The sequence below is a fragment of the Falco naumanni genome, chromosome 8 (assembly GCF_017639655.2).
Source record: "Falco naumanni isolate bFalNau1 chromosome 8, bFalNau1.pat, whole genome shotgun sequence".
Classification (NCBI taxonomy): domain Eukaryota; kingdom Metazoa; phylum Chordata; class Aves; order Falconiformes; family Falconidae; genus Falco; species Falco naumanni.
In genome coordinates, this window is record NC_054061.1 from 10,174,078 (window position 1) to 10,197,609 (window position 23,532).

Here is a 23,532-nt window from a genome sequence, read left to right on the forward strand (position 1 = left end):
AAATTCCCATTTTAAAAATGCTTTTGCACATACTTAAGAGAACCTGACTCTGCCAGCAGAAACAGATACAGCTCCACTTGCTTCTAAAAGCCCGTAAATGGAAGCCAGTAGCCAGCCTCCCACATCCTGCTCCCTTGAATCCACACCATAAACCACAGAAATCAGCTTCTACTGACTCAGGGAAGGAAAGGCAACGGAAGAATGTCTCCATAGCTAACAGTGCAGACTGCAAAGTCAAAAGGTCTGGGCAATTTTACCGCCCAACAGCAGTTGGGACCATCTAACAATAGGGCACAGCCAAACACCACACGTCCTGCATGGGAAATATGCAGCTGAAAACCAGACTAATTTATTTTTAAAAGCCAATTAGATGTTGGAAGTGCCACGTTCAGCTCTGGCCAAGGCTGCTGGTGAAATTAATATCACACCCTACTTTATTAGTCTCTGACTTCAGTTCAGAATCTGTTTCAGCTCTGCTCTGTCTTTCAGCTCATTAGAACAAACCTGCTGGAAGTGGAGACTCAAACAACAGGACACAATGGGGGCTTGTGCCAGACACGTAGTTCCTTACACACAGGAGGGAGGCCTCTGCAGAGAAAAGGGCTTTTACCAGGCTGTGAGGCACCTGGATTCAGACCAATCTGATCTCCAAGGAGCAAGTGCAGCAGAACCACGAAGCCTCCTTGAGAGCGTATTCACACTGTGTTCTCCTCTGGGAACTGGAGGCACCGGATCCCCTGGTACCACTGCAGAGCCCATGGGGACAGCAGAGTGGTGCAGCAATATTCCCACATGGCTCTGCTTCCCTCGGATGGTCAGTAGTGTGAGGTGGGCACTGCCATCCTGGCTGTGATGCTTCCAACGCCATCCTTTCCATAGCAAGATATCCCTCAAGCCGTGCCTGGTCCCAAGGTGAGTGCCCACAGCCACAGTTGGGGAACAGGACAGGGTTGTGGCTGGGTATTCCGGCCAAAGCCCAAACACAGCTCCCTGTTTCTATCAAAACCAGTACCTAATCTGCAACACCGACACATACTGCTATTTACCCAGACTGTGACTATCTCCAAACACAGGAATACTCAGGCAAAGGCATGTTCCACACCAAAGGGAAGATGGGCCATGGATGCCATGCAGAAACAGATGGCACCATCACCCTCGAGTCTTGTCTATGTCCCCCCCAAGGGCTGGCAGAGCTGATCAACCTGGCAGAAAGAGCCTATGAGACTTCATGCAAACTCTACAAGTGGAGGCAGGTACGCTCAAAGCTCCCAAAGGATCTACCCAGGAAAAACAGACCCTTTCAAAAGGTCCCAAAAAGCTGCTGAGCTGCTGTGGGATCAATTTCACTGAAGGCTGCAGATCAGTCAAATAGCTTAGCACAACTACTGGGCCTCTGGCTGTGTTCGATGTTCATGCTTGGTTAGGCATCCTGCTGGGTGACAATCACCTTTCAGACATGGCTTCAGAAAATCTTGGGGGTCAAAGAGTCTTTACCAACAGCCCGATTCAAGCAGGATGTTCATGAGACAGACCAGGAATTGCTATGCTTGGACAGAGCATTGTCGGGCACTATTTGAAATACTGTGGTTTTGTGAATGACCACCCATCCTCTGGCATGGGCAAACAATTCCCTGCAGGACTTAAACAGTCAGGGGAGACAGGAACCTGCTCATTTGTCATGTCTGCATTTTTAAAAGATAACAGTCCGCACAAAGAAGGTCATCTCCTCTTGTTTCCACAAAGCCAGAGAGACTGTCCTTGTTTTGTCTGACCCTTCCCAAAAAAAGAAAGGCGTTACCTGAATCCAACAATTATACACAGTAGATATCAGAAAGCCCCATATCCAGAAAACTTCCTTCTGATGCAGCATTGCAGATGTCACAGCACAGACATGAGCAAAGAAAGAAAACTTGGCAAAATAACATGGATGAGCTTGATAATCCAGCATGACTGAAAAATTCCTGGGAGAGGCAGTCTGCCAAAGATCATCAAAAGTGAGAAGCTGGAGGCTTTCCAGGTGCAGCTGCTACAAGATCTGCTGGTCTGGAAGCAGAACTAGAGACTTGTTCTATAGATACCTGCCAAGAGACTGCCAAGGAAGAAAGCCATCGAATCGATGATGCCCAAATTGTCCTTGTAGCTTTTGATTCATAAGGAACCATGTCCTAACAGATGCAAGATTAATTGAGAATGTATTGTTCTCTAAAATTGCTATTGATCGAAGCTTCCCACACCTCTTCTTGAACACATAACAAGGTCTTACTAGAGCAAGAACAACAGTTACAAGGTTCAAAATTGAAATTCAACTTGATGTACACTGAAGAGCTGAGACAGTTACAGAAGCCAGACAGTTATTTTTTTGAGATTCCAAGTAAATCACATTTTTGGGTTTGATTTTGCAGAAAACAACACGACAAGAGACTGTGGCACTGGATCTGGAAGCTGATGACTCACAGAAAGAGACTGAACTGAATAAATCCACTCATTCAACTGACTGAACTGTTGTCACTTAAACAGAACCTAATTGGCTCTTTAACAGCCTCTCTGAGCATATCCTTTTCTGTAATATGACCGATTATGCCATCAGAATTTATTGTTTATAGACAAACTTACAGAACAGTCAGGGAGCCTAACCTTTTTATAGATGTGTTTTAAGAGACGTTTGTTTCCTCTTTTTCAGATACGTGCACATTGAGATGAATAATTGCAGACAATAACAGGTCCTGATCTTTTATGTACTGCAGCAGCTCTTATAGCTGCTGATTTCTTTTTTCCTTATAGGTTTCACAATAAAGGCCAGTGATGCAGCAGACATCTGAAGTTAACTTAGCATATTGCAGAGCTAAGGGTTTAACCCCACCGAACTATTACTGCCATATGTTCCATTTCTTTCAGGGACTTTCCCAATGGGAAAGAACTCAGACAATGTGAAGAAAAAACATCCAATATCATTTGCCCTACAGCTTCTTACTGTTTATTTCTAGTGCTTTTCCCCTCTTCACATGATAATCGCCTTATTGTACAGAAGCATGCTGCAGATGTGGGAGTGAAAGGGACTTGATTCAAGATCTACAGCTTGAGAGTGAACCAAAATGCTTTTGAAAATGGTGGAATTACAAAAAGCAGCTTAGGATCTCCAATCACCAGCAAGACAGAGTAAAGCTTTAACAGTCACACATAAAAAAATGGTTCTAATAATTTCCTCTCGTGTACCTCACTCAGTTGAGGACAGATTCTCAGGACTCTGGGTTTCCCCCAGGCGGGAGGAGCTCCTCATCCAAACACCAATGTAACAGACACAGACATTTCAATCTCTTAAGGGTAAGGTTGATGTTTGTAAGATGATGCTACAGATCTGAGCCTTTATGTCTTAGCTAGGCACATCCACACTGCGGTTCACCTTTACACCCTATGGAAGTGAGTTAAAAACTCAGGCTTCTATAATTCAGGATCAGTTTACCAGACACCAGCTGTGTCTGAGCTACTCACAAGCCTGTGTTCCGAATCATTTTCTTATCTATTTGCACATAATACAGAATCATGTTTCTAAGGTTTAGCTGGAAATCAATCAAATAAAAATTATGAAAAAAAAGATTTGTAAAGGGATTGAGGAAAGGTTACTTTTAAATTACGTTTCAAATTCAGTTCTGAGAGGATTTGGTTATCAAATCCCAGACTCATAACTCACCCTCATGAAGCACACCATTCATTTCCTAGTCAAATAGGATTTGATTCATCTCCTATGTAAGGAAAGGAACAGCACAATACCCTCTGCGCAAAGCCTGACCCCAGCATGTACAGCGTGGGATGCTTGGGCACTCTCCTGCGACAGCAGGGCCCTGCACAAGCTCTGGACACCACAGGCTGACCACTGACCTCTCCATCGCTGTCAGATATAACAATAAACGCATCCACAAAACTGCGCTTCTTCTTGGTATTGGCTGGGTTCCTCTTCTCTTCCTCCTCTTCCTCCCCATCCTGACCTCGAGAGTCCAGGCCCTCTGTAGGCTTCTTCTTCCTCGGCATCCTTCACTCTGGAACAGAGGGAAAGATTAAAAGCCATTTGTTTCCTTCCGATTTAAGATTTCTCCTAACAGCCATCCTTTTTTGGGTATTTTAAAGCAAAATACCCCAGGCATTAGAACCTTATTACAAAGCATGGTGGATTTAGCGTTACTGGGAGCCACACGTACTAGTCACTACTCATCTAGCTAAGAATACTTTATTATAGCTGATTGCTAAAAAGGGTTTCAGGGGAAAAGCAATGCAGACCAAAGCCACTCTGAATGCCCTTTGCTCTAAAGCAATGAGGCTTTCCTCTTAAAGCTCATGAGCAAACTCCTCCAAAGCATCACTTCACAGCAGGCGTCCCACCCTCCAACACAAACCCGAACTTCCCCTCCTCAGCTGTGGAGCACACTCCTTCACTGTCTTGGTGCAGAACAAACCAGGCTGTGGCAGCAGATCAAGCTGAAACTTGCATGCCAGAATGAGAAGCCACCACAACACAGCCATTTGTCAGCTTTTATATTCAACAAAACAAGGAGGAAAGGCATGTTCCTCAAAGGATGCTGTTTTGCTCTCAGCACAGTAGCTCAGCGGAAGGCTGCACCAGCACTACAAAAAGGTAAAATGCAGGCGATAGCAGTAGGCAGTTTGGAAACAAGACAACAGGTTTATCTCACAGCCTGGCTTTCTCAATGAGCATCAGCCTTCGGAAGTCCTCTGTGCAGACATGCCTGAACCATTCGTATTAAAGAAGGCACTTGACAAGCAGGGAGGAACCTGCTGAGCATTATTAGTGCAAACCTGAGTGCTCTATGAACAGCACAATTGAGGGCAGGTGCCCACACAATGCAAGCTAGTACTTCAGCATCTCCTTTCCCTGCCAGCACACAGACTGTCAGAGGGAGATGCACAGCAAGCATTAGCCACTTTGATAAAAAAGGACTCTGACAAGAGGATCAGGAAGAGATCTCAGTGAACAAGTGCAGCAGAACAGCACACAGAGTTAAACCACCCCTTCCTGTCTATGTTTGCTGTTCACCAAATAACAACATTTGATGCTTCCCAAACTGTGATGTAAAAGAGCCTTACAAAAGCAGGCTGAGCATGATCAGCTCTGTTTAAGTTAGAATTAAACATGTGCAGAGCAGTTAAGCAACAAGCCCCTCGTTACACACCAGAGAACGGCAGAGCTGGAAACACAAGTCAAGTTGGCCAGATCCCAGACCAGTGTCCTTCCACAGGATCATTCTGCCTTCTTTCAAGATCACTGAAATAGCCCAAATGTGCTGCTTAGATCTAAAATAAGAGTAAGAGAAGATGCAAGAAAGACCCTACATCACCCAATATAGAGCCAAACCCTTCTCTGTAACACCACAAAATTGCAAACAGCTGCTGTGTGTAGAAACACTAAAGAGCCAGAAGTTAAAAATCCCTGTCAGCACTGAGAACAGCAGTGCACTGCTCCATCTACAGTCCGAGGCATCAAGGTGAGGCTGAGCGGAATACATGCATTCCCTCCCTGCTATCTGCAGCCTTCCAAAGCTCCCTTAGCCCCTCTGCTTCCCTTCCTCTGCAAATACATGTACACACATGCCTAGAGACAAAAGATGATTATCCCGGTGAGTCATATTTGCACCGAAGGTTTGCTGACCTCTCTGAAGACAGAATATTGTACAAATGGCACGCACAGCTCCAGAAGTGACTGCAGTCCACAAACGTTTGTCTGTTCAGGAAGGGGAAATAAAAGCAAGTGCTGCTTTTGGAAAACCACTGGCTCCTGCAAAACAAAGCTGTTCTGCTCCAGCTGGGCTGAACTCTGGTCTTGTTAGAATATTCCCATCATACCTTCCCCGTTTTTTATCTTTTGCTCCTGACTGTCTCTTTGCCCTCTGCTCAAAGAGATGAGCCAAGCCTCACACCCAGCTGCTGAGAACCACCCCACAAAGGGTATCTGTCACCGTGGGGAACAGTCCCTTATCAGAAGAAAACCACTTACACAGATAGGCATTTTGGCAGGGCAATGGGGAGGGGAGCACTGGCGAGGCCTGCACCTCCAGTACATGAGCCTACACAGGGCCACACTGGTTTTGGAGAGACAGCCTATAAACCTTTTTACCACCAAAACAAAAACAAACAGCAACAAGCAACTGCCATGCTGTCTTCTTTTCTTTAAATCCACGCTGCTATCACCAGCTCTCCTCTGACTCTGTGACACATCTTCTGCTTGATGCACTATGCTAAGTAAGAGCTCACTGAGAAATATCAGCTGGAGTTATGATGAGTCACTTACCTTCAACATTTAAAGGAAAGAAAAAAAATAAAAAAATATGTAAGATATGTAACCACACAACTCCCACAACGCTTCTGAAAATGAAGGGACTGGTGGCAAAGAAAAATCTCTGTAAATGTAACTAAGGGAACAAGACAAGTAAGAGATCGCTCATAGCTGTGCTAGTCTGAGGCTATGAGTAGGAGAGCAGTAATGGCTTTTATTAGACAAGCTGGTATAACTGAAGGAAGAAAACACGCATCACAGCACGTGTTTTACCTACTCCTCGGGTACGGAAGTTCAGCACAGAAGCTATATTTTCCTTTTAGCACTCTTAGAAAGGACAGTTGCCAATACCTGAGATGGCAATACCTGCCTTCATGCTCAGCAAAAAAGGCCAAAGTCTGAATTATCCAAAACTATCTTTGCAGTTTGGCTCACAGACTTGTTTTCCAGTTGTCCAGGTTTTTTTCCAACTCTGAATTTAAGAGAATTTATTTGTAAATGCTCTTGACAGCAAAGGTGACCTCCTGACAAGGGACTCACACATGCCACGCTTCTCCAGTCACATTTTTAGGGATATCCTTGAAGATCCCCAACTTGTGATTATTTGTCATTTTCCCTCTCATCTATCATTTTGATGAATCAGAAAGCAATTACCGACAGAATAATTCTAAATCTTGACACTGCAGCTACAGACCTGCCAAGCTGTGACAGCTTGAAAAATGCTTGAAAATGAAGCCAAAAATGAATGACTCTCATCCCCGGATGAGTTTCTGAGCCATTTGAGACACAGGCTGTCGCTTTGTAAACAACTCCCCCCACCTCAGGAAGAAGAGGCACGACGCTCCCCGGCAGCACCGCAACGTGGCTCCATGTTCAGGCAGGTCAGCACTGCACACCTCCCTGGAAATATCATCCCTGGACCTCCAGCTCGACCCAGCACACAGGGCCCAGCTGATGCTCTGCGCCAGCAGGACATGAGGGCTCACGATGCCCCAGGGAGAGAGGAACTGTTTACAGGATTTATCCGTTGATGGAGCTGGCTCTTCACAAGAAGGGACACGGGGACCACAGAGGCCACACATGCCCAAGCGCTGCGCATCTGTAAATGCCGCTGAGCTCCGCAGGAGATGCCAACTCCTCACCTGCCCTCTAGACCAACCCAAGCAAGTCCCACACACAGCACCTCTCCCTCCCCAGCACCCACCTGAGACCCTCCTGACCCCCTGCCAGGGCCCTGCAGCCACACCGACCAGGCCGCCCCCCTGCCAGGGCCCTGCAGCCACACCGACCAGGCCGGGGTCAAAGAGCTACTCCACAAGCACCACCCTGGGTGAAGCACAGGGGTTCCCAGGCGGGAAAGGGGTGAGCTCAGGAAGAAGGGGATCAGCCCCAGGAGGGGTTAAGCGAGGGGGGGGAAGCATGCTGGGGCTGCCCCAGGAGAAGGGGAGGGAGCCAGACCCAGCAGGGGGAACAGGAGGGGCAGCGGCTGGCCCCGGGCCCGACCGGGAGTGCCTCAGGGGGTGAGGCCAGGGCAGAGCTCTGGGGTTGGTTTTGGGGTAGCCTCCCCAGGGGACAGCCCCGGGAGCGGAGTTCCAGGGTGCCCCCATGGCAAGGGGCACAGCGCCGGGGTCCCCTCCAGGGCAAGAAACTGGGGCACAGGCCTTGAGGGGGAAGGGGCACCCAGGGGACAGGGGGCCGCTAGGCGCCCCGTGGGGTTCAGCCCTGGACCGGCCTCAGGGGTCGGTCCCGGGCTCTGCCCAGGGAGGACCGACGGCCCCGGGCAGGGGGATGCGGCGGCCGGGCCCAGGAACCCCGCGGCGGCCGGGGGCGAGCGCCGGGGCGGCGGGCCCGGCGCGGTGCGGCAGGCCCCGCAAGGCACAGGTACTCACCGGGCCCGGGCCTCCCACGGGCCGGCGCCGCGCACCCCGCCGGGCCGCCCCGTTGCGCGGCCACAGGCGGCGGCGCCGCTGCCTCCCCACCGGGCCGCCCCGCCGCGCCGGCCCCGGTCGGCGGGTCTCTCACCGCACTCAAGTTGGCGGCGGAGGCCTCATTGCCCTCACCCAAGATGGCGGCGGCAGCTTCGCGGCGCGTCACGCGGCCGTCGACGCGCTGAAGCGGGAGGCGCCATGTCGCGGGCGGGCCCGGCACGGAGTGGCCTGTGGGCCCCGGCGCCTCGTCCTGAAGCGCAGCCGGAGGCGCTGGCGCAGTTTTCTCGGCCCGGTGCCGGGCGCTGCAGGCGGAGCAGCGCGCGCCGGTTCCCTATGAGGAGGTTAGCACGGAGGGGGAAGGGGGGCACCATCAGCCCCCTACCTACGAAGCGTCCGCGTCTCAAAAGTTACCCCTGCGCTTAACACCGCCTCCGCAGCACCCACTGTGCCGCTCAAACGCCACAAAGACGGCGGACGGCGGCGCGCACCTCCCTGCCCACAACCGACATGGCCACCGCCGCCTCCCTTCGCGGGCAACGCGAGGACGCGCACCACTCTCGCGGGAGTCCGCCCCGCCTTTGCTAGGGGCGGGGGCTCGGGGGCGCGCGCGGACGGTTCTCGCGAGAGCGGCGGTGCGGGCGGAGGGGGGGGGCGGGGCTGGCGGCGGCGATGGCGGACGGGGCGGGTAGCAACGGGGACGCCGCGGGGCTGCCGGTGGGCAAAGAGGCAGGTGAGGCGGCGGGCAGCGGGGGGGAGGGGGGCGGCCGGACGGGGCGGGCAGGGCCGCTAACGCCGCTAACGCCCCGGTTGTGCCCTCCCCCCGCCCTGCAGTGGACCGGCTGATCCGGGAGAACGGGCACATCTTCACGGAGGCCCAGTGCAAGGTGTGCAGCGCCCTGCTCATCTCCGAGTCCCAGAGGCTGGCCCACTACCAGGTAGGGAGCGGGGAGCCGCCGCCGCCCGCCGCCGGGCGCCGCGGGGTGCTGAGCGGCGGGGCGGGCGGGTTTCTCTCTGCTTTCTCCAGAGCAAGAAGCACGCCAACAAGGTGCGGCGGTACCTGTCCATCCACGGCGCCGAGGAGCTCGCCCACGGGAAGAAGATGCGGCTGGACGCCAAGCAGGTGAGGGGAGGCCGTGGAGCCCTTTGGGGCCTAAACACCGTCGAGTGGGACCAGGCGGTTGCGTGGCCTTGGCACCTGCATTGAATAATCAAAGAAGACCCTCTTGAAGATGCTCTCGGAAGGGGCACGGTGGGAGCTGAAGGTGAGAGCTTGGTGCCAGCTGTGCCACCAGGCCTTGTGTCGGCAAGCACGGTGCCTGCTGCCCTTCCCATTCAAACAGCCTCTGTGAGTATGGCTTCCCTGTTTAAACAAACACACATTGCCATTTAGTGATAGTCTTGCTTGAAAGGACAGGGAGAAGTGAACAGGAGCAGCAGCTTGTCAGGAGTATCATTGCCTGACCTTTCCCGTCACAGAAAGCACATAGGGTTGACCATCTACTGGTATTCTCTTTCCAGAGCGATCCTTTTTTTACTTATTCAGGTTTCTTCGGCCAGTAGCTGGAGCCTGTTGGTCAGTAAAGGCACCACGTTCCACTCGGCCATCTGTCTGCCCCATGACTCATTTGGGAAACAGATTCTACTCTTATGATTCCTTCAGCTTTAATCCCTAACGCTCCAGCATTTGCAGCGGGGAGGTGGGGGATAAAGGCAGATGCCTTCGCACATAGTGTTAGGCTTAGAAATGACTGCTGCTGCCTGCTCCACTGGGATTGTGTTGCAGATGACTGAGCTGATAGCGATGTTTATGTTGCTCATTTCACACCTTGCAGAGTAAAAGGCTGCCTGTTCCAATTCTGACAGCCACACACTTAACCTTGTCCTTAATTCATACTGACCAGGGCTGCCCCTCTGCCTGGAGTGGCTCAGTAATGGGTTAAAAAAAAGTAATCTGGTGCAAGAACACTCCAATGAGGGAGAGGATGAATGCTGCATCATGAAAGTCTTACTCAGTCACACTTCTTCAATCTAATGCCCTAATGTCTCTAATTACCTCGTTTTCTTCGTCCCCCAAACCTTGGTGTTTCTTCTTGTAATACAAAGGTTGGATGAGGTGACCTGCAGACATCCCTCCCAACCTCAGCCACTGTGATTCTGTATGCACAGGACAGCAAGCAGGAAGGCAGCAATGGGGAAGACAGGAACAAGTGTTGTCCCATCTGCAACATGACCTTTTCCTCTCCGGCTGTGGCAACATCTCACTACTTGGGCAAGACTCATGCCAAGAACATGAAGCAGCAGTCCCCCAAAGTGGAAGGTATGACTGCAGCACCTTCGTGTTGTACCGAGGGGCTGTTCAAGCAATGAAAAAGTTGAGAGGTTCGTTGGACCCCAAGTGTAAGCTCTTGCATGTGCATATTCTGTGAAACAGTAAGCCAGCAGCGTACGTCCAGAGACATGGCCTCTCTTAGCAGCCTGCTTGGTGGACTGGCATTGGGAAAAAGTGGCGTGGTTTTTTTGTTTTGCTTTGTTAAGGAGAAATGCAGCTTGCAGCAGCATTGTACCCATCCCTGCATGCAGGGACTGGGAGAGTGCTGCTCTTCAGGATTTTAAGCTGTAGAAATGCCCATCACAAGATACAATGCTCAGCTTACAGGGAGTGAAGTGACTGGTGAAACTCCAATACAGCAAATCTGTCAGGGCTGCTCAACTACAAAAATGCAGCCTCTGAGTTTCAGGGAGTTGTGAGCTGCAGATAGCTGGGGCCTGGCAGAGTATAGCTGGGAAGCATCAGTATGTGCTTGTGCAGACCTTGTGCTTTTTCCATGGCACCTGTCGTTGAGTGCTCTCATGATGGGATACAGTCCAGGCAGACCTTAGGTCTGACCCGGTGTGGCTGCCTGTGTGTCCCATCCGTTTGTGAGCAGATGGAAAGGCCTGGTGGGTGGGGAAGGAGAGCCTGGGGTGCCATGGCCAGTCAGGACAGAGGGAAGCACAGCCTTTGCATGCACCTAAGGGTGGCAGCTTGTGCTAGCTCCGAGCTGGGATCTTCCAAGCAGAAAGTGTCTGTCCCAGGGTGCCTTTGCTAGGTTGTGTGCACACAGGGAAGCCACCTCCGGGGTCAGAGCGACCCATGGGATGTTTTTGTTTTCAAAGCCCTTGCTTTTGGGTGTGAGAGGAGCCTTCAGGAAAGGGTAGATGTACATAGGAGCAGTCTGATGTGTACCTTCTGTTTCAGCATGAGAGGAGCTCTCTGGTCATTAGAAGGTTCCTTCCTTGCTCTGGTCTTTCGTACCCCATAATGAGAGGGTGCAGGTTTCTCCATCAGACAGGAGAGCCGTTTCTCTGTGTGGATTCACTGCGTCAGACCTAGTCCTGTTCATTCTATTTCTCAGGCAGGGCTCCTCATGACTTCGATTCAGGATCAAGTCCTGCACCTGCACAGTGTTTCCAGAAACCTACCCTCCTTTGCTGACATGGGCTTGTACCCGTGTTTTTTCTGGGTGATGACAGTAGTAGGTGGAAGCTCATTCATGTCCAGTGTTTCTTGAATACGGCCAGGCTTATGTTAAGGAGAAACATGCAAATCTGTTGGGTTTTTTTACCTCTGAAAGTTTTTCTGGCCTATTCTGACTTACCTTACCACATGCCTTTCAATTCTGCAGTGTTAAGGGAAGAGGTAGGAGCAATGTGAATTTATCTAGATGTCTAATGTTCTTTGTATAGGTTTTGGGTGTTAGGTGTAGTGGGTTATTTTTTTTAATGCAGGTTTTGGGGAAATAAGGTGACTGTTTTTTACCTCTGAGTTCTGTGACTGACCAAGAGCTTGAATTCACCCTACAGAAGCAGTGCCCTCACAGAAGCATACTGCTACCCTCCCCACCTCTACTGTGTCTTCTAACGAAGAGAACAAGGACATTACTGACCCAGACAAGTTCTGTAGCCTCTGCCATGCCACTTTCAACAACCCCCTTATGGCAAAACAACATTATGTAGGCAAGAAGCACAGAAAGCAAGAGACCAAACACAAGCTGATGGCACACTATGGCCGAACCCCTGATGCACCAGCATCGTCCTTCATGGGTGAGTTCTCAGCAGGCAGGCTAATAAATAGCAGGGTGGGAGAGCAACAGTATGTGTCTGACAAGTCCATGCAGAGGGAGCAGGGGAGAATTTCTTGTGATGAGGATCTTGATTATACACAGTAAGATTGATTCGGTCAATGTTATAACCCCCTGGCAGTAAGAGGGGTTTCAGGCAGTGACTGCTCATGGTGGTCTTTGGGTTGTGTTTTGCAATGTTGTCCAATCAGGAGCATGTCCTTTTTATTCTCGGTGTGGATGATCTGGGGATTTTGGCCGGTACTGTTTCTAGCTGGGTGATTACATCCAAAATGGAAAGATAAAAGTTGCATTTGATGCTTAAAAAACATCTTTGGAGGAGAGTAGCCAAAGATGGAAGAAATAGGTTTTAACTACACCTGCTGCTTCAAAGCACATGAAAGCCAGAGAGATTTCTCCCTGAATGCCTTTTTGCTTCTGTGTGGGCACTTCCATCTGATGAACTAATGCAACTCTCTCTGGAGCAAGCAGGAATGTGGAAGAAAAAAAAAAAAGCGCTATTAAGGAGGAACTTTAGGCAGACAGTTAAAACTCATTTGGCTTATGATCTGCTGCTTGTAAGCCCTTCTGCATGATGAGAGCCCTTGGAGCCCAGTGCAAGCATTAAGAGTTCATGGTAGACTCCCTTGTTCCTCCCAGCAGCCTTCTGTTGGACCAGGAAGTCTAGTACCTACTGGATGCTTGAGGTAAATAATAAGCAGGCAAATCATCTTAAAATCTTCTTCAAGGGCTTCTTTCTTTGTCATAAAAACCCACACAAGCAGAAGATTAATAATTCTCATTCTTTGCAGGCCACCTTTAGATACCGGTAGCACTTAGGAGAAATGAGGCTCAATTATCTAAGTAATATTCTCTCCCACATTGCATAGTCGCGTGGGAGATGGAAAAGGTGCTTGGCATCTAGTGTTACCCATCTGCTCTTTACCTAATTAGTGGGGTCTGATGAATGGTTCCACTTCACTGTGACTCAGGCCCTGACAGCGGCAGAAGCCCCAGCCCAGGCAGGCTGGGTAGGTGGACAGTGCCCTTTCCTGTATGAGTGATGTCTCCCATGAAGTGCCGGCAGAACCAGAGTACCTAAAGACACATCTTCATGGCACTTCAGCTGTTCAGGCGAGGTTCCAGAGCCTGGGCTGTAGTCCGATTGCTTAGATATGATGGGCTGCAGTCAGGGATGCTTTCTCCTGCTCTCTTTGCCCATTTTTATGTGCTAACAGCCACGCCTGTCCCTAAACTTTTCTCTGCTGGGATCTGGCTGGCAGCAGGTAAAGATGTGGGTTTTGCAGTGCAACACTGAGGTGCTTGTGTGCTTGAAGTTCCTCTAGAAACCACCCAGCTGGAATGCAGGAGCGCGGTTTAAACAACTTTGCATACACACCTGTTTGCTGGATTCGCAACAGAGAGATCTTGACCTTGACTGTGCAGGGAGGCAGACCCGAGGGCTGTGGCAGCTCCTCTGGCCTCTCCCACCCAGGTCCAGCTCTGTTTCGAGAGTTGAATGTCCCACTAGAATCTGAAGTCTCTGAGGTGCAGTACCTGGGTGGGGAAATGTCTGCTACATCACGTGTTGTGCTTCTCGCTCAGTGATTATGCTGCTCTGCACCCCTCGGGTGAGTCTCCCCTTTCACCTTAAGGAAATGTTTTCTTTGTGAGACTCGCAGGCAGAGCCCTTCCCCAGCAAGTCAAAATTCAGGAGCACTTAATATCTTGAGGACAACTGCCAGGATTTTCTCCTGTTAGAGACTCCTGTGCTGAGCTGTGCTGCCCTGCTTGCTGCTTGCCTTCCTGGTATCTGTGACCTCCCGAACTTTCATTCCAGCTGGAGTTGTCATGTTACACAAAACCATTGATCTGTCTAGTACAGCTATTGTTGGAAACTTTTTTTTTTTTTTTTTTTTGGCAGTTAACTGATACACAGACTGTAACCAAACTGCTTGAGGATAGAGCTTAATATTCTCAGTTGGCACCTCAGCAAGGCTTAGCAGAATGAGCAGAATGCTGTGTTGTGGAACTGGACATTGCATGTAATCTCCTCTGGCTAGTCTTTTTTTATTGAAACCTTACAAATTAGGTATCTCCCTCATTTTCTGTTACGAGATGTATACATCAGGAAACGTGGGAATTTGGGAGAGAAGTGGGGTTGCAAAGGCAGTATAGCGTGAGGTTTGGTGTCCTAATGCTGACACTCCTACTGTGCCTGATACTGTGAACTGTTTATAGGAAATGTGTCTTTGTTTTTATAGATGAACAAACCAGGAAAACTTTTCATAGTGATTCCCTTCCACTGACTGACTGACACCTGGTGGGGTAGTGGGATTCTGTGATCTCCCCCTGCTCAGGCTATTGACTTGGTATTTGTCTTTCTTTAGCAGTTTTTTAACACATCCAATGATTGATTATCTCACTTGTTTCTAACTCAGGCACCAAGTTAGTTGTTGGCTAGCTGTCTGTGCTAACATTGATGTCTGTTTCAGCTGGGAAGGGGTACCCCTGCAGCACATGTAACATAGTACTGAACTCCATAGAGCAGTACCAAGCTCACATCAGTGGCTTCAAACACAAGAATCAGTAAGTAATGTTCTTGTCTAAGCATGTTTCCAGCCTCGCTGTTCAAATCGATGGCTTAAATAAAACTTGAAATGTAGTTTTCGATGCGTATTTCCAGCTCCCTTGCAAGCAGAACAAGAGGGTTTGTGCAGGCTTGCTCTGTTTATCCCGAAGGTGATTCACTTCGGCAGCTCCCTCTGCACACAGCTCTGGGATGCTGCTGAAGTACAAGTGCCCTGCAGTTGCTTTTGGTTCGTGATGTGGACCTTTGCAGTGAGGGCGTCCAGCATTGAGCTGGTTTCTCTTAACAACTGAGACTTTAATTTAATTAAAGGCTGGCTCAGTGGAGATCTGCTTGTCATTCTAATCTCTTTTGGGATTGCTTGTCTTAAAATTTGACATGTAGTCAGCATGCTCCAGAAACCTAGGCTATATTCCTGAACTTGCTCTCACAGCTGGCAAGTTAAATAATGGCATCCCCAGCACATGTGATTAATCTGAAAAAAAATAGAAAAAAATTAGGCTGCCAGATGATTAACACAAAAAAATACTTATTCTGGACACTGTGAAAGTTCAGATCTCTAATTTCAAAGCCTTCACTAAAAGAGGCTCAGTAATGAGCATGGGTTGACTAGAGAGCTGCTTAGAAGAAACAGGTATCAGAAAACCCTACCTGAAGCAAGGACAGACTCTTAGCCAAATTTCCCAGAGAGGACAGGAGGAAAACTGGGATCTCTTGTTGCCCATCTGTGGAGTAACAGCCCCATGGTCCCTTGGCTCTCTGGAGTACTTGATTGGAATACACGTGCTCCATCTGTCACCCCAGGAACATTGCAGCTCTTGAGCAGCACAACTGGCTCAGTGAATAGCAAGTATCCCATTCTAGATAGATAACATTGAGGATGTTCCAAACACACATGCATAAATGTTCCCTTTAAGGACATGGACATTGTCCAAGTTTTTTCAGCCACACAACTCCCTTTCAGAAAGCTGCTTCTGGATTCAGTCACTGAGTCCTGTTCCAGGCCAGCTTCTGCAGTCTGAAGAGAGGCAAGATACTTGCTATGTAATGGAAGCTCTTTAACAGTCCTTGAGCTGCGCAATTCTTGAGCTAATTCTACCATGCTAAGGTGTCTGTTTACACACAGGCATGGAAGGCAAGGATGCACTTGGAAGCTTTTCTGGCAAGTTGTTGACTTGGCTGCAGTAGGCTGTTGCTCCACTGGCAGCCGTGCCTGCTGAGCAGTGATTGCAGCTGGCAGATTTCAGAGCACTTCTGACATTGTTTCCTTTTTTTCCTTCTCTTCCTCTTGTTCCCTTCAATATCCAGGATGCCAGGAGCAGTGCCAGTTGTTGGACCGTTCCCGCCACAGCAGTACGTCCGGGAAGAGTCAACTGCCCCAGGAGGCTACAGTTATTTCAGCCAAGACTTCTAGAGCAAGTTGCAGCACTGTTCTTGGAGTTGTTGGTGGCCCAAGAACACACATCCTTTGCCAGCCCACAATGGTTTCATTATCCCTCTGGATAAGCAAAGCCCTACCCTCCTGTATGCACCCGTTGAGCAGAACGGGGACTGAATCTGTCAGAAAAAGGATCCAGCTGGAAGAGACTTGCTAGACAGCAAATACTTCACTCCCTTAGAGTAGTTTTCATTGTGTAATTGCTTCCTGTGAAGGTGGGTGCGGTGTGAGAGGAATTGTGTATCTGGTATAAGGAGGGTTTGGCAACAGGCTGGTAGTGGCCACCTCCTCCCTCACCAGAGCAAATAATGGATTCCTGCACCTGGAGGGCCAGCGTCCCATGCTCAGAGGTGGCTTTTGCTGGAGGAGAGCTCCTAGACCATAGAGTGCAATGCTTATGCAGCGTGGATGGGACACAGTGCAGGTTGCCTGGCTTTGTACAGGCCTAAAATAGGAAGTACCCAGCATAGCATCTCTTTCCATGCCTCCTCCAGTCAGGTTTGTGTGCAGAATTTCATGAGCCACTGATTACCATCAGAGCCTTTCGCAGTACCGCAGCTACTGGTTCTGGAGCTGGGTTGTTTGGGTCTGTCTGACAAGTAGTTACAACTTGTGGTGTGCAAACTGCTGCTGGTGGGAGTGGAGAGCTGCAAGAGGGGTTAGCACTCCTGGCTTTCCTCAGCCCTCTGCTCTGAGGATTTCCACGTGGAAGGAAGTAACTGTTTAGCCTGGTTTCCTATGGAAACAGGTGTATGTGATCATTCACCATGTGTGTCTTTACCCCCTATGATTTAAACCAATCTCAGCCAAACTTGGCAGCGGTGGAGATCTCCAAGATCTGAATGCAATCAGCAGAGGAAGGTGGAGCAGGGTGAGTTCATCTCTAATTCTGTCGGGGTCTGCATGGAATTGCAGCGTTTTCCCTACTGCCACCAAAATACTCTGGGGAAGGAGAATTTTAAGGGAAAAGAGAATAAATCTAGATGCAGCAGAAAACTGTAGTGTAAGTTGGTCAAATCTTTAGGTGACTGAAAAGCTACAAAACCCTTGGAAACCTGCCTTCATTAGTTCTTTGTTAGACACTACTTGCCCAGCCCCTCTCTTCAAAGTTCTTACACATTTGTACCATCCTGGAAAAGGATGTTTTGTATTTCAAACCTGGAAATTAAGACTGATGGTCTCTTCATGGTGCTAATGTACTAGATCTGTTAGAAAAGGCCCCAGAAGGAAGGGCAGGCATCTGAGACTGCTCTGTGTGTTGGACAAGTTCTTTAGATGCTTTGCCTGAAGCTAAGGCATTGCCCGTTCTCTGCTAGCCCACCGCCAGAGCCATGTGCGTTGGGCTGGCCTCATGTTCAGTGCCAGTGCTCTGAGTCAGGCGCCCCGTGGCTTTGTCCCGGCATCAGTGCCTCCGTGGAGCTGAGGCTTTGCTAGTCTGTGGCAAATGTCCTGCTTTTTCTTCCACGGGGCAGCAGGCTGCGGATGTGGCCCCCCTGAGGACTCCCCTGGGCGGTGGGGCTGGCAGGAGCACGGGTGACGGCTGCAGGCACGCTGCACTGCCAGGGTGGGCTGAGTCAAGCCGCTGCCTCCTGTTGTGCAGCCCCAGCAGCTGCTGGAGGGTGCTGTGGGGCCCTTGGCTCCCAGCGATGTGTGCCAGGGGAGCAGCTGACGCCTTCGCAGGGCTGAAAGCCATGCTGTAGAGGCACTTCCAAAATCCAGCGTGCACGCTGGTCAGGTTAAGCAAGGAGAGAGGGAGTTGGTTGCTAATCCTGGTGCTTGGAGTGAGTGCCTTCCCTTCCCCACTCCAGGCTGTGCATGAGCTTTGTTTTTCTTCACCCTGCACATAATCTGCCATCTTCCCGTAGGACAGGCTCCTGCTGGTCTGGGTTCGCCTTCCTAATGTTTTCCAGTCTTGCTCCACTGCTGAGGTCTGACCTTAGTCTCCTGCTACAGAGGGAGTCCTTTTAAACCTTGCGAGCTGATCAATGAGCAGAAAACCGCGATGAAGGAAGTATTGTGCGCCTGATAGCCCTGGATGGCCTCCAACTCCGATCTCTGCTGCTTAGCTCTCACCCTGTTGTACCAGGGCAGGTGCCCGCTAGATGTGCTACGCGTCAACACCAAGAGGGATCCATTTCCAGCACTGCCCAGTCCAGTGTGTCACTCCTGTCTGTGTACTGACAGTTTTGCCTTCCCCTGTACACAGTGTTTATGTATCTGCTGTTTCCCTAAGGTGAAGCTCTCCAAATAGAGTGTTTATTACTAGTTTTGGGTGCTGTCTCTCTGCTAGAGCACTTCCTGGGATTTTGCCATGCTTCAAAGCAAAGAAAAGGATGCAGACACCTCTGAAATATTTGGAAGTGGTAGGAAGTTTGTGTTCCCATCTGCCCTCCTCGAGGTCGTGCTGTCATCCCATGGCACCCTGAGGTCCAGACAAAGCGGGTAAGTGCTTTCCTCTGCTCTGGCAAGTCAGCGAGGCCTTGGGCACGCCAGAGTCACCAAGGGCAAGACAGGACAGTCTGGGCTGGGAGGCTGCTGGCACTTCTACAAGGTGCCAAAAACATCCGTGACTGCCGCAAGACGCCAGGCTGTTCCCTGGCACTGCCGTGGTGGCACAGGAGCAGCGTGATGGCTGCTGCTGTCTGTCCGAGGGCAGCTCACTCACTGGGGCAGGCTCGGGTGCTTATGTCTGGCTGTCCTGCTCCTCCACGGGCAGGGCTGTGGCAGAGCACAGGGGATCGGTGTCCCTGGGTGCAGTGCTGGGCCTTGTGCTGGCACTGAGGGTAGCACTGCCATCAGCCACGTGGGTAGTGCTAGGAGGGACAGGCTACGTCCACCTCCCATGGTGCATGGCTCTGTTGGAGCAGTGTGGCTGCTGCTGCCAGCCTGTCCCTTGCTGACCCTTTCCCCTCCTTGTGGCAGGGCTGTGGCATGTCTGGCAGGTCCCGCCCATCTGTGGGTGCAGGCAGTCCCCGGGACAGGTGCAGGGGAGGAGACGGTAGCCGCAGGGCTGTCTGTACCCCTGCCCCATCTCTTCCCCAGTGGCAGGATGGCTGGCAGCAGCTCTGCCAGGACAGCCACAACCAGGTGGCCCTGCCAGCCATGCTGGAGGCTGCAGTGCCTACGGCAGATCTGTGCCAGCCCCGTCCTTTTGCTCCAAGCAAAAATCACCGGTGCCCGTCCCACTGCTGGACTGCTCTTGGGGGGCCCAGGACCTGTGGGCATCCCTGGGTGTGATGGAGCTGGAGCCCAGCTGTGGGGCCAGAGCCACACATACCGGGGGAGGCTGAGGACGGAGCATGGCCCTTGTCCCCGAGGCTGCACCCCAGTGCTGGTGCTGCCGGCCCAGTGCCCCTGCTGGGCTGCAGCCGGAGCTGCCCGGTGTGGCTCTGCCCTGCCGAGGCCTCTGCAGGCAGCACCGTGCCAGCCCAGGGCTCCGGCTGCCCGCGCCACGCCGAGCCCCAGCGCCTTCCGTGCTGGCAGGCACAGCGCGGGGCATGGAGCCACCCGCCAGCCACGTCCCCCGCAGAAGCACTGCTGTCCCCTGCCCATGCCGCAGCCAGTTCCATGGAGCCAACTGCTCCTCCGGCACCGCGTGGGGCTGGGCCCTGGGACCCCCCCTCAGCCGAGGGGAGCTCAGCGCCGGCCGCAGCCCCAACCGCTGCCATCCCTCGTGGCCCCGCTGGCTCCAGCGAGTAAATCAGGTGCAGATGTGAAGGCAGGGCCAGGCGCCTGCTTGCAATTAGGGGCTGGGAGCATCAGGGTGGCCCCGTTCGTGCCTTGCAGCCCCCTGCCACGGCCACACTGCTCCCAGGAGCAACCCACCATGCCCCGTGGGGGACAGAGCTGACAGGCAAAGCTCCTGCAGGTTCGACCCCCAGATGGGCACTGCGGTGCCCAGCCCAGTGCATGGCATGTGCCATGTCCCCAAGGGGAGCAACATCTGTCCTGGCCCCTTGTGCCCCATTCCCTGTGCCAGCTGCAGCCCCAGTGCTACCCAGCACAGCCAGGACGGGACGGGGTGGCAGGGCTGCCCAGCCAGCCCCAGCCCCATGTGCTCCCAGCTCAGCCCTCTGTGCCCAAATCTGTGGGTGCTCCTGCGCTGTGCTGGGGGCTTGGCCAAAGCCCGGGGCCCCGGTGTCCCTGTCCTGCAGTCCCTGTGCCGGGCCCCACGTTCTTGGCTCCTCGGAGGGAGCAGCAGGTTCATGTTTGCCAAGTTCTGCCTGGTTAAACCTTAACTGGGCCAGGTTGCTCCATCGGTCCCTCCCTGCCAGAGATAAGGACGAGCAGGTGAGACCAGGGGCTGGTGGGGAGCGCTGCCCCGAGCCTAGCTGGTCACCTCTGCCGCAGGACCTGGCCCCTGCCGGGCATCCAGCCTGGGGTGGGCTGCCTGCCCCTCCGGCGCAGTCCCTGCCCGTCTCAGCAGGTCCCCACTGATACAAGGGCAGCAGGTCGTGGCCAAGGATGAGAGGTGCCGTGTGTCGAGGCTGGATGGAGCCGGGAACCCTTGTGCTCAGGGCTGGCCCGTCCCCTCAGTGCTGGGGCATTCGCATCACCCTGGCACGTGGCATCAGCTTGCTCAGCCTCAGCCCCTGGACCCCATGCACATACCGGGCAGAGGGAGCCGGGGACCCTGCGCCCCAAACAACAGCCGTTCAGGGAAGGCCAAGAGAAACTTCCAGGAGGAAAGAGCCCCCCAGGCTCTGCCCCCCCCACAAGCCACCGGTGCTGCGTGCACTCATGCTGGCCACAGGTGCCACCGCAGCGGGAGTGGCGTCGAGCACTGGGGCCAGGCACAAGGGGCGGCTGTGTTCCCGCAGCCCCGGCTGCCTTCCAAGAGCAATATTGTTGGCACCAGGCAGGCTCCCTGCGCCGGCAGCGCATACACGGGCCTTTCATGAGGGGAGCGGGGATGATTTACTGCCTGGGGGAAGGGGCAGGGGTGGGAGGATGGAGCCCCAGCGTGCTTGCCCCGGCACCCAGCCTCTTGTGCGTGCTCACTGCAGTGGAACTCTGCACGCAAGTGAGGCCGAGGGTCTGGACAGGGGGTCATCTCTCCTCAGGTGGGCATGGAGGGGAGCGGGTCTCCCTGCCCCATCTGCACCGTGCCCACCCATCTGTGGGGCCTTAGGGACACACTCCCTCCATGGGCACCCTGCTGCATCTGAGCTCCCACCCTCTGTGGCTCAGTGGCCGGAGGGGCACATGTCCCTTGTGGTGCCACAGCTGATGGGAGCAACCCACGTGGCTGGGAGGACAGGGACAGCAAAGGAGGGTGCTGAGGCAGGGGTGCACCTGCAGTGTGGGGTGCCAGCACTGGCACAATCCCCCTTTGTTGAGCTACTGGTGTGGCAGAGGCCGTGGCGGTGCTGCTGGCAGTGGGTGGCAGGCAGTGGGGCTGCGCTGCCGTGAAGGGTTTTTTGTTTGCCATCAGTTGCTGTTATAAATCAAGCCAGGCAGCCCGACCCAGGCCCAGCGCTGCCCCACAACAGGGAGGTGACTGGTTCCCAGCCACCCGCAGCACAGCCCCATCGTGCCCCAGCCCACACCCAGTATCACCCTGGCCCAGCAGGGATGCTTGGTGTGATGCAGGGCGAGGTGCGGGCACTGGTCCCTTCACCCTGCTCCCACCTAGCGCCATACTCGGCACTGCGGGACCTGGCCAGGGTATGGGAAATCTGTCCGTGCCCATCCCAGGCTGTGGCTCCCATGGGATCCCCAAGTTTCAGCTCTCCCCTGTTGTTCCCAGTGCTGGGAACAACCTCTTTTCTCCTGTTTTAATTTGGTTTCAGTTCGAATTAAGCTGAACCCAACATTTTTCTGTGCTTCCAGCACACTGTAAGCTCTGCAGGGGCGGCCGCTGCTCCGTGAAATTGATGTTCTCGTCCGCTTCACGCGCCGGCAGGAATGAACAGCTGCCGGGGGCTGCCAGCCCCTGGGACTGCTCCATGTGCCCCTGTGCCCTGCGGGGGGGACCAGCACCCCAGGGTGGGGACCAGTGCCCTAAGTGGGGAGCAGCATTGGGTGGGTGGTGCTATGGGAGGTTGTAGCACCGACCTGCCCCTGCAGTGAAACCACGTCGTGCTGGGAGTTGCCGGTTTTGCACCCCAGTGCAGCATGGACAAGGTTGTGCCCTGGCTCTGGCAGCATGGTCCTGTGGGGTGGGAGGTGACAGTGACAGCCGTGCCGCACTCACTTGACCTCAGGATCCGTGCTAAGCATAGGCACAGCTGCATGTGGGGCTCACCATGGCCTTGGCAGGTCTTGCTGGAAAGCTGAAATGGCAAAGGAGACAGCGACGCAGCGAGGCAGAGCAGCTCTGGGGCTGGATCCTGACCATGTGCTGGGGGCAGCCTCTGTCCCCACTTACCGGTATCAGGATGCTCAGGGGAAGGTGTGCCTGGGGACCATGCTGGCTTGGAGGCCGGGCTTCCCCCTGTGCCCAGGGGTCCTGCGTGGGGAGGCAGGGTCTGCCCGCCCCAGTGCAGGCAGGAGCGCAGGGAAAGCGAAGGCAAAGTGTTTATGGGTCGGATTAGGGTCACTCCAGCCCTCGCTCGCAGCCTCGCGGTGTTTTACGACGCTCCATTATGGGCTCCTAATGAGGGTCACAGCCGCTTTATGGCACCGCAAGCGATAACGCTGCAACTAATTGCAGCACAATTAGTGAGCGGGCTGCCGGGCACCCAGCAACGCGCGGCGCCCAGGGCCACCCGCCGGGGTGGGCGCTGCCGCCGTGGAGCCCTCGGCATCCCCGGGCCGGGGGCCTCCCTGCTCCCGGGGTGCCACGGGGGTAAGCGGGGGCAGAGGCGGCTTTGCCCCCCGCCCCCCGGCCGATGTGCGGCTCCCGGCCTGGCGGCTCGACATGTGGGGTCTGCCTGGGGTCGGGGCGGGGGTGCAGCCCCGGGTGCTTCGCAGCCCCACGCGTTCCCCACCCGCGGGGCGATGCTGCGGCGCCGGGGCCGTGCTGGGGGGTACCCAGGGGCCGCCTCTCGCTGCTGGGGGGGGGGGCGATCCCGCCCCCCCCCCCCTCCCGCTCGATGGCGGGTGGGTTTGCAAAGGACCTGGCGGCCGGCGGAGCGGGGCCGGTCCCCCCCGCTCCCCCCCCGGCGCCCCGGGCGGGGCGGGCGGCGCCGCTGTAACCCGAGCGCGCCTACAAAGTGCCCGCGCCCGCCGCCGCGCCGGCAGAGAGGGAC

The 23,532-nt window shown here is 53.4% G+C and overlaps 2 protein-coding genes across 18 annotated transcripts in view; one reads left to right on the forward strand and one right to left on the reverse strand.

Annotated features, from left to right (window-relative positions):
• The window catches only part of UIMC1 (ubiquitin interaction motif containing 1), a 39,405-nt gene extending 30,664 nt beyond the window's left edge, over window positions 1-8,741 (reverse strand). For 8 of the 14 annotated variants that reach the window (XM_040602621.1, XM_040602622.1, XM_040602614.1 and 5 more), the window contains exons 1-2: window positions 8,173-8,281; window positions 3,877-4,034 (exon numbers count right to left, since the gene is read on the reverse strand). In XM_040602621.1, the coding sequence (XP_040458555.1) occupies window positions 3,877-4,026 (150 nt within the window). In that variant the 5' untranslated portion in view covers window positions 4,027-4,034; window positions 8,173-8,281. The other 6 variants (XM_040602618.1, XM_040602619.1, XM_040602620.1 and 3 more) reach the window with 6 other exon arrangements.
• A 114-nt stretch (window positions 8,742-8,855) lies between these two features.
• ZNF346 (zinc finger protein 346) lies at window positions 8,856-18,604 on the forward strand. 4 transcript variants are annotated; one of them, XR_005829209.1, is made up of 8 exons: window positions 8,856-8,941; window positions 9,043-9,146; window positions 9,236-9,331; window positions 10,378-10,528; window positions 12,055-12,294; window positions 14,807-14,900; window positions 16,210-17,210; window positions 18,205-18,604. XR_005829209.1 is itself a non-coding variant. In XM_040602631.1 (7 exons), the coding sequence occupies exons 1-7, from the start codon at window positions 8,881-8,883 to the stop codon at window positions 16,313-16,315; spliced, it is 852 nt and encodes a 283-aa protein (XP_040458565.1). In that variant the 5' UTR covers window positions 8,856-8,880; the 3' UTR covers window positions 16,316-18,604. The 4 variants fall into 4 exon arrangements, 1 of the variants encoding a protein (XP_040458565.1); XR_005829210.1 differs by having other exon boundaries at window positions 18,210-18,604; XR_005829211.1 differs by having other exon boundaries at window positions 18,293-18,604.
• The last annotated feature ends 4,928 nt before the right edge of the window (window positions 18,605-23,532 follow it).

What these genes read in the sequence shown, in the direction of transcription:
- ZNF346 (XM_040602631.1), top strand. Translation starts at nt 8,881, where the DNA reads ATGGCGGACGGGGCGGGTAGCAACGGGGACGCCGCGGGGCTGCCGGTG. An exon ending in AGAGGCTGGCCCACTACCAG is followed by an intron (nt 9,147 to 9,235) that starts GTAGGGAGCGGG and finishes TGCTTTCTCCAG; the next exon opens with AGCAAGAAGCACGCCAACAA. An exon ending in TGCGGCTGGACGCCAAGCAG is followed by an intron (nt 9,332 to 10,377) that starts GTGAGGGGAGGC and finishes CTGTATGCACAG; the next exon opens with GACAGCAAGCAGGAAGGCAG.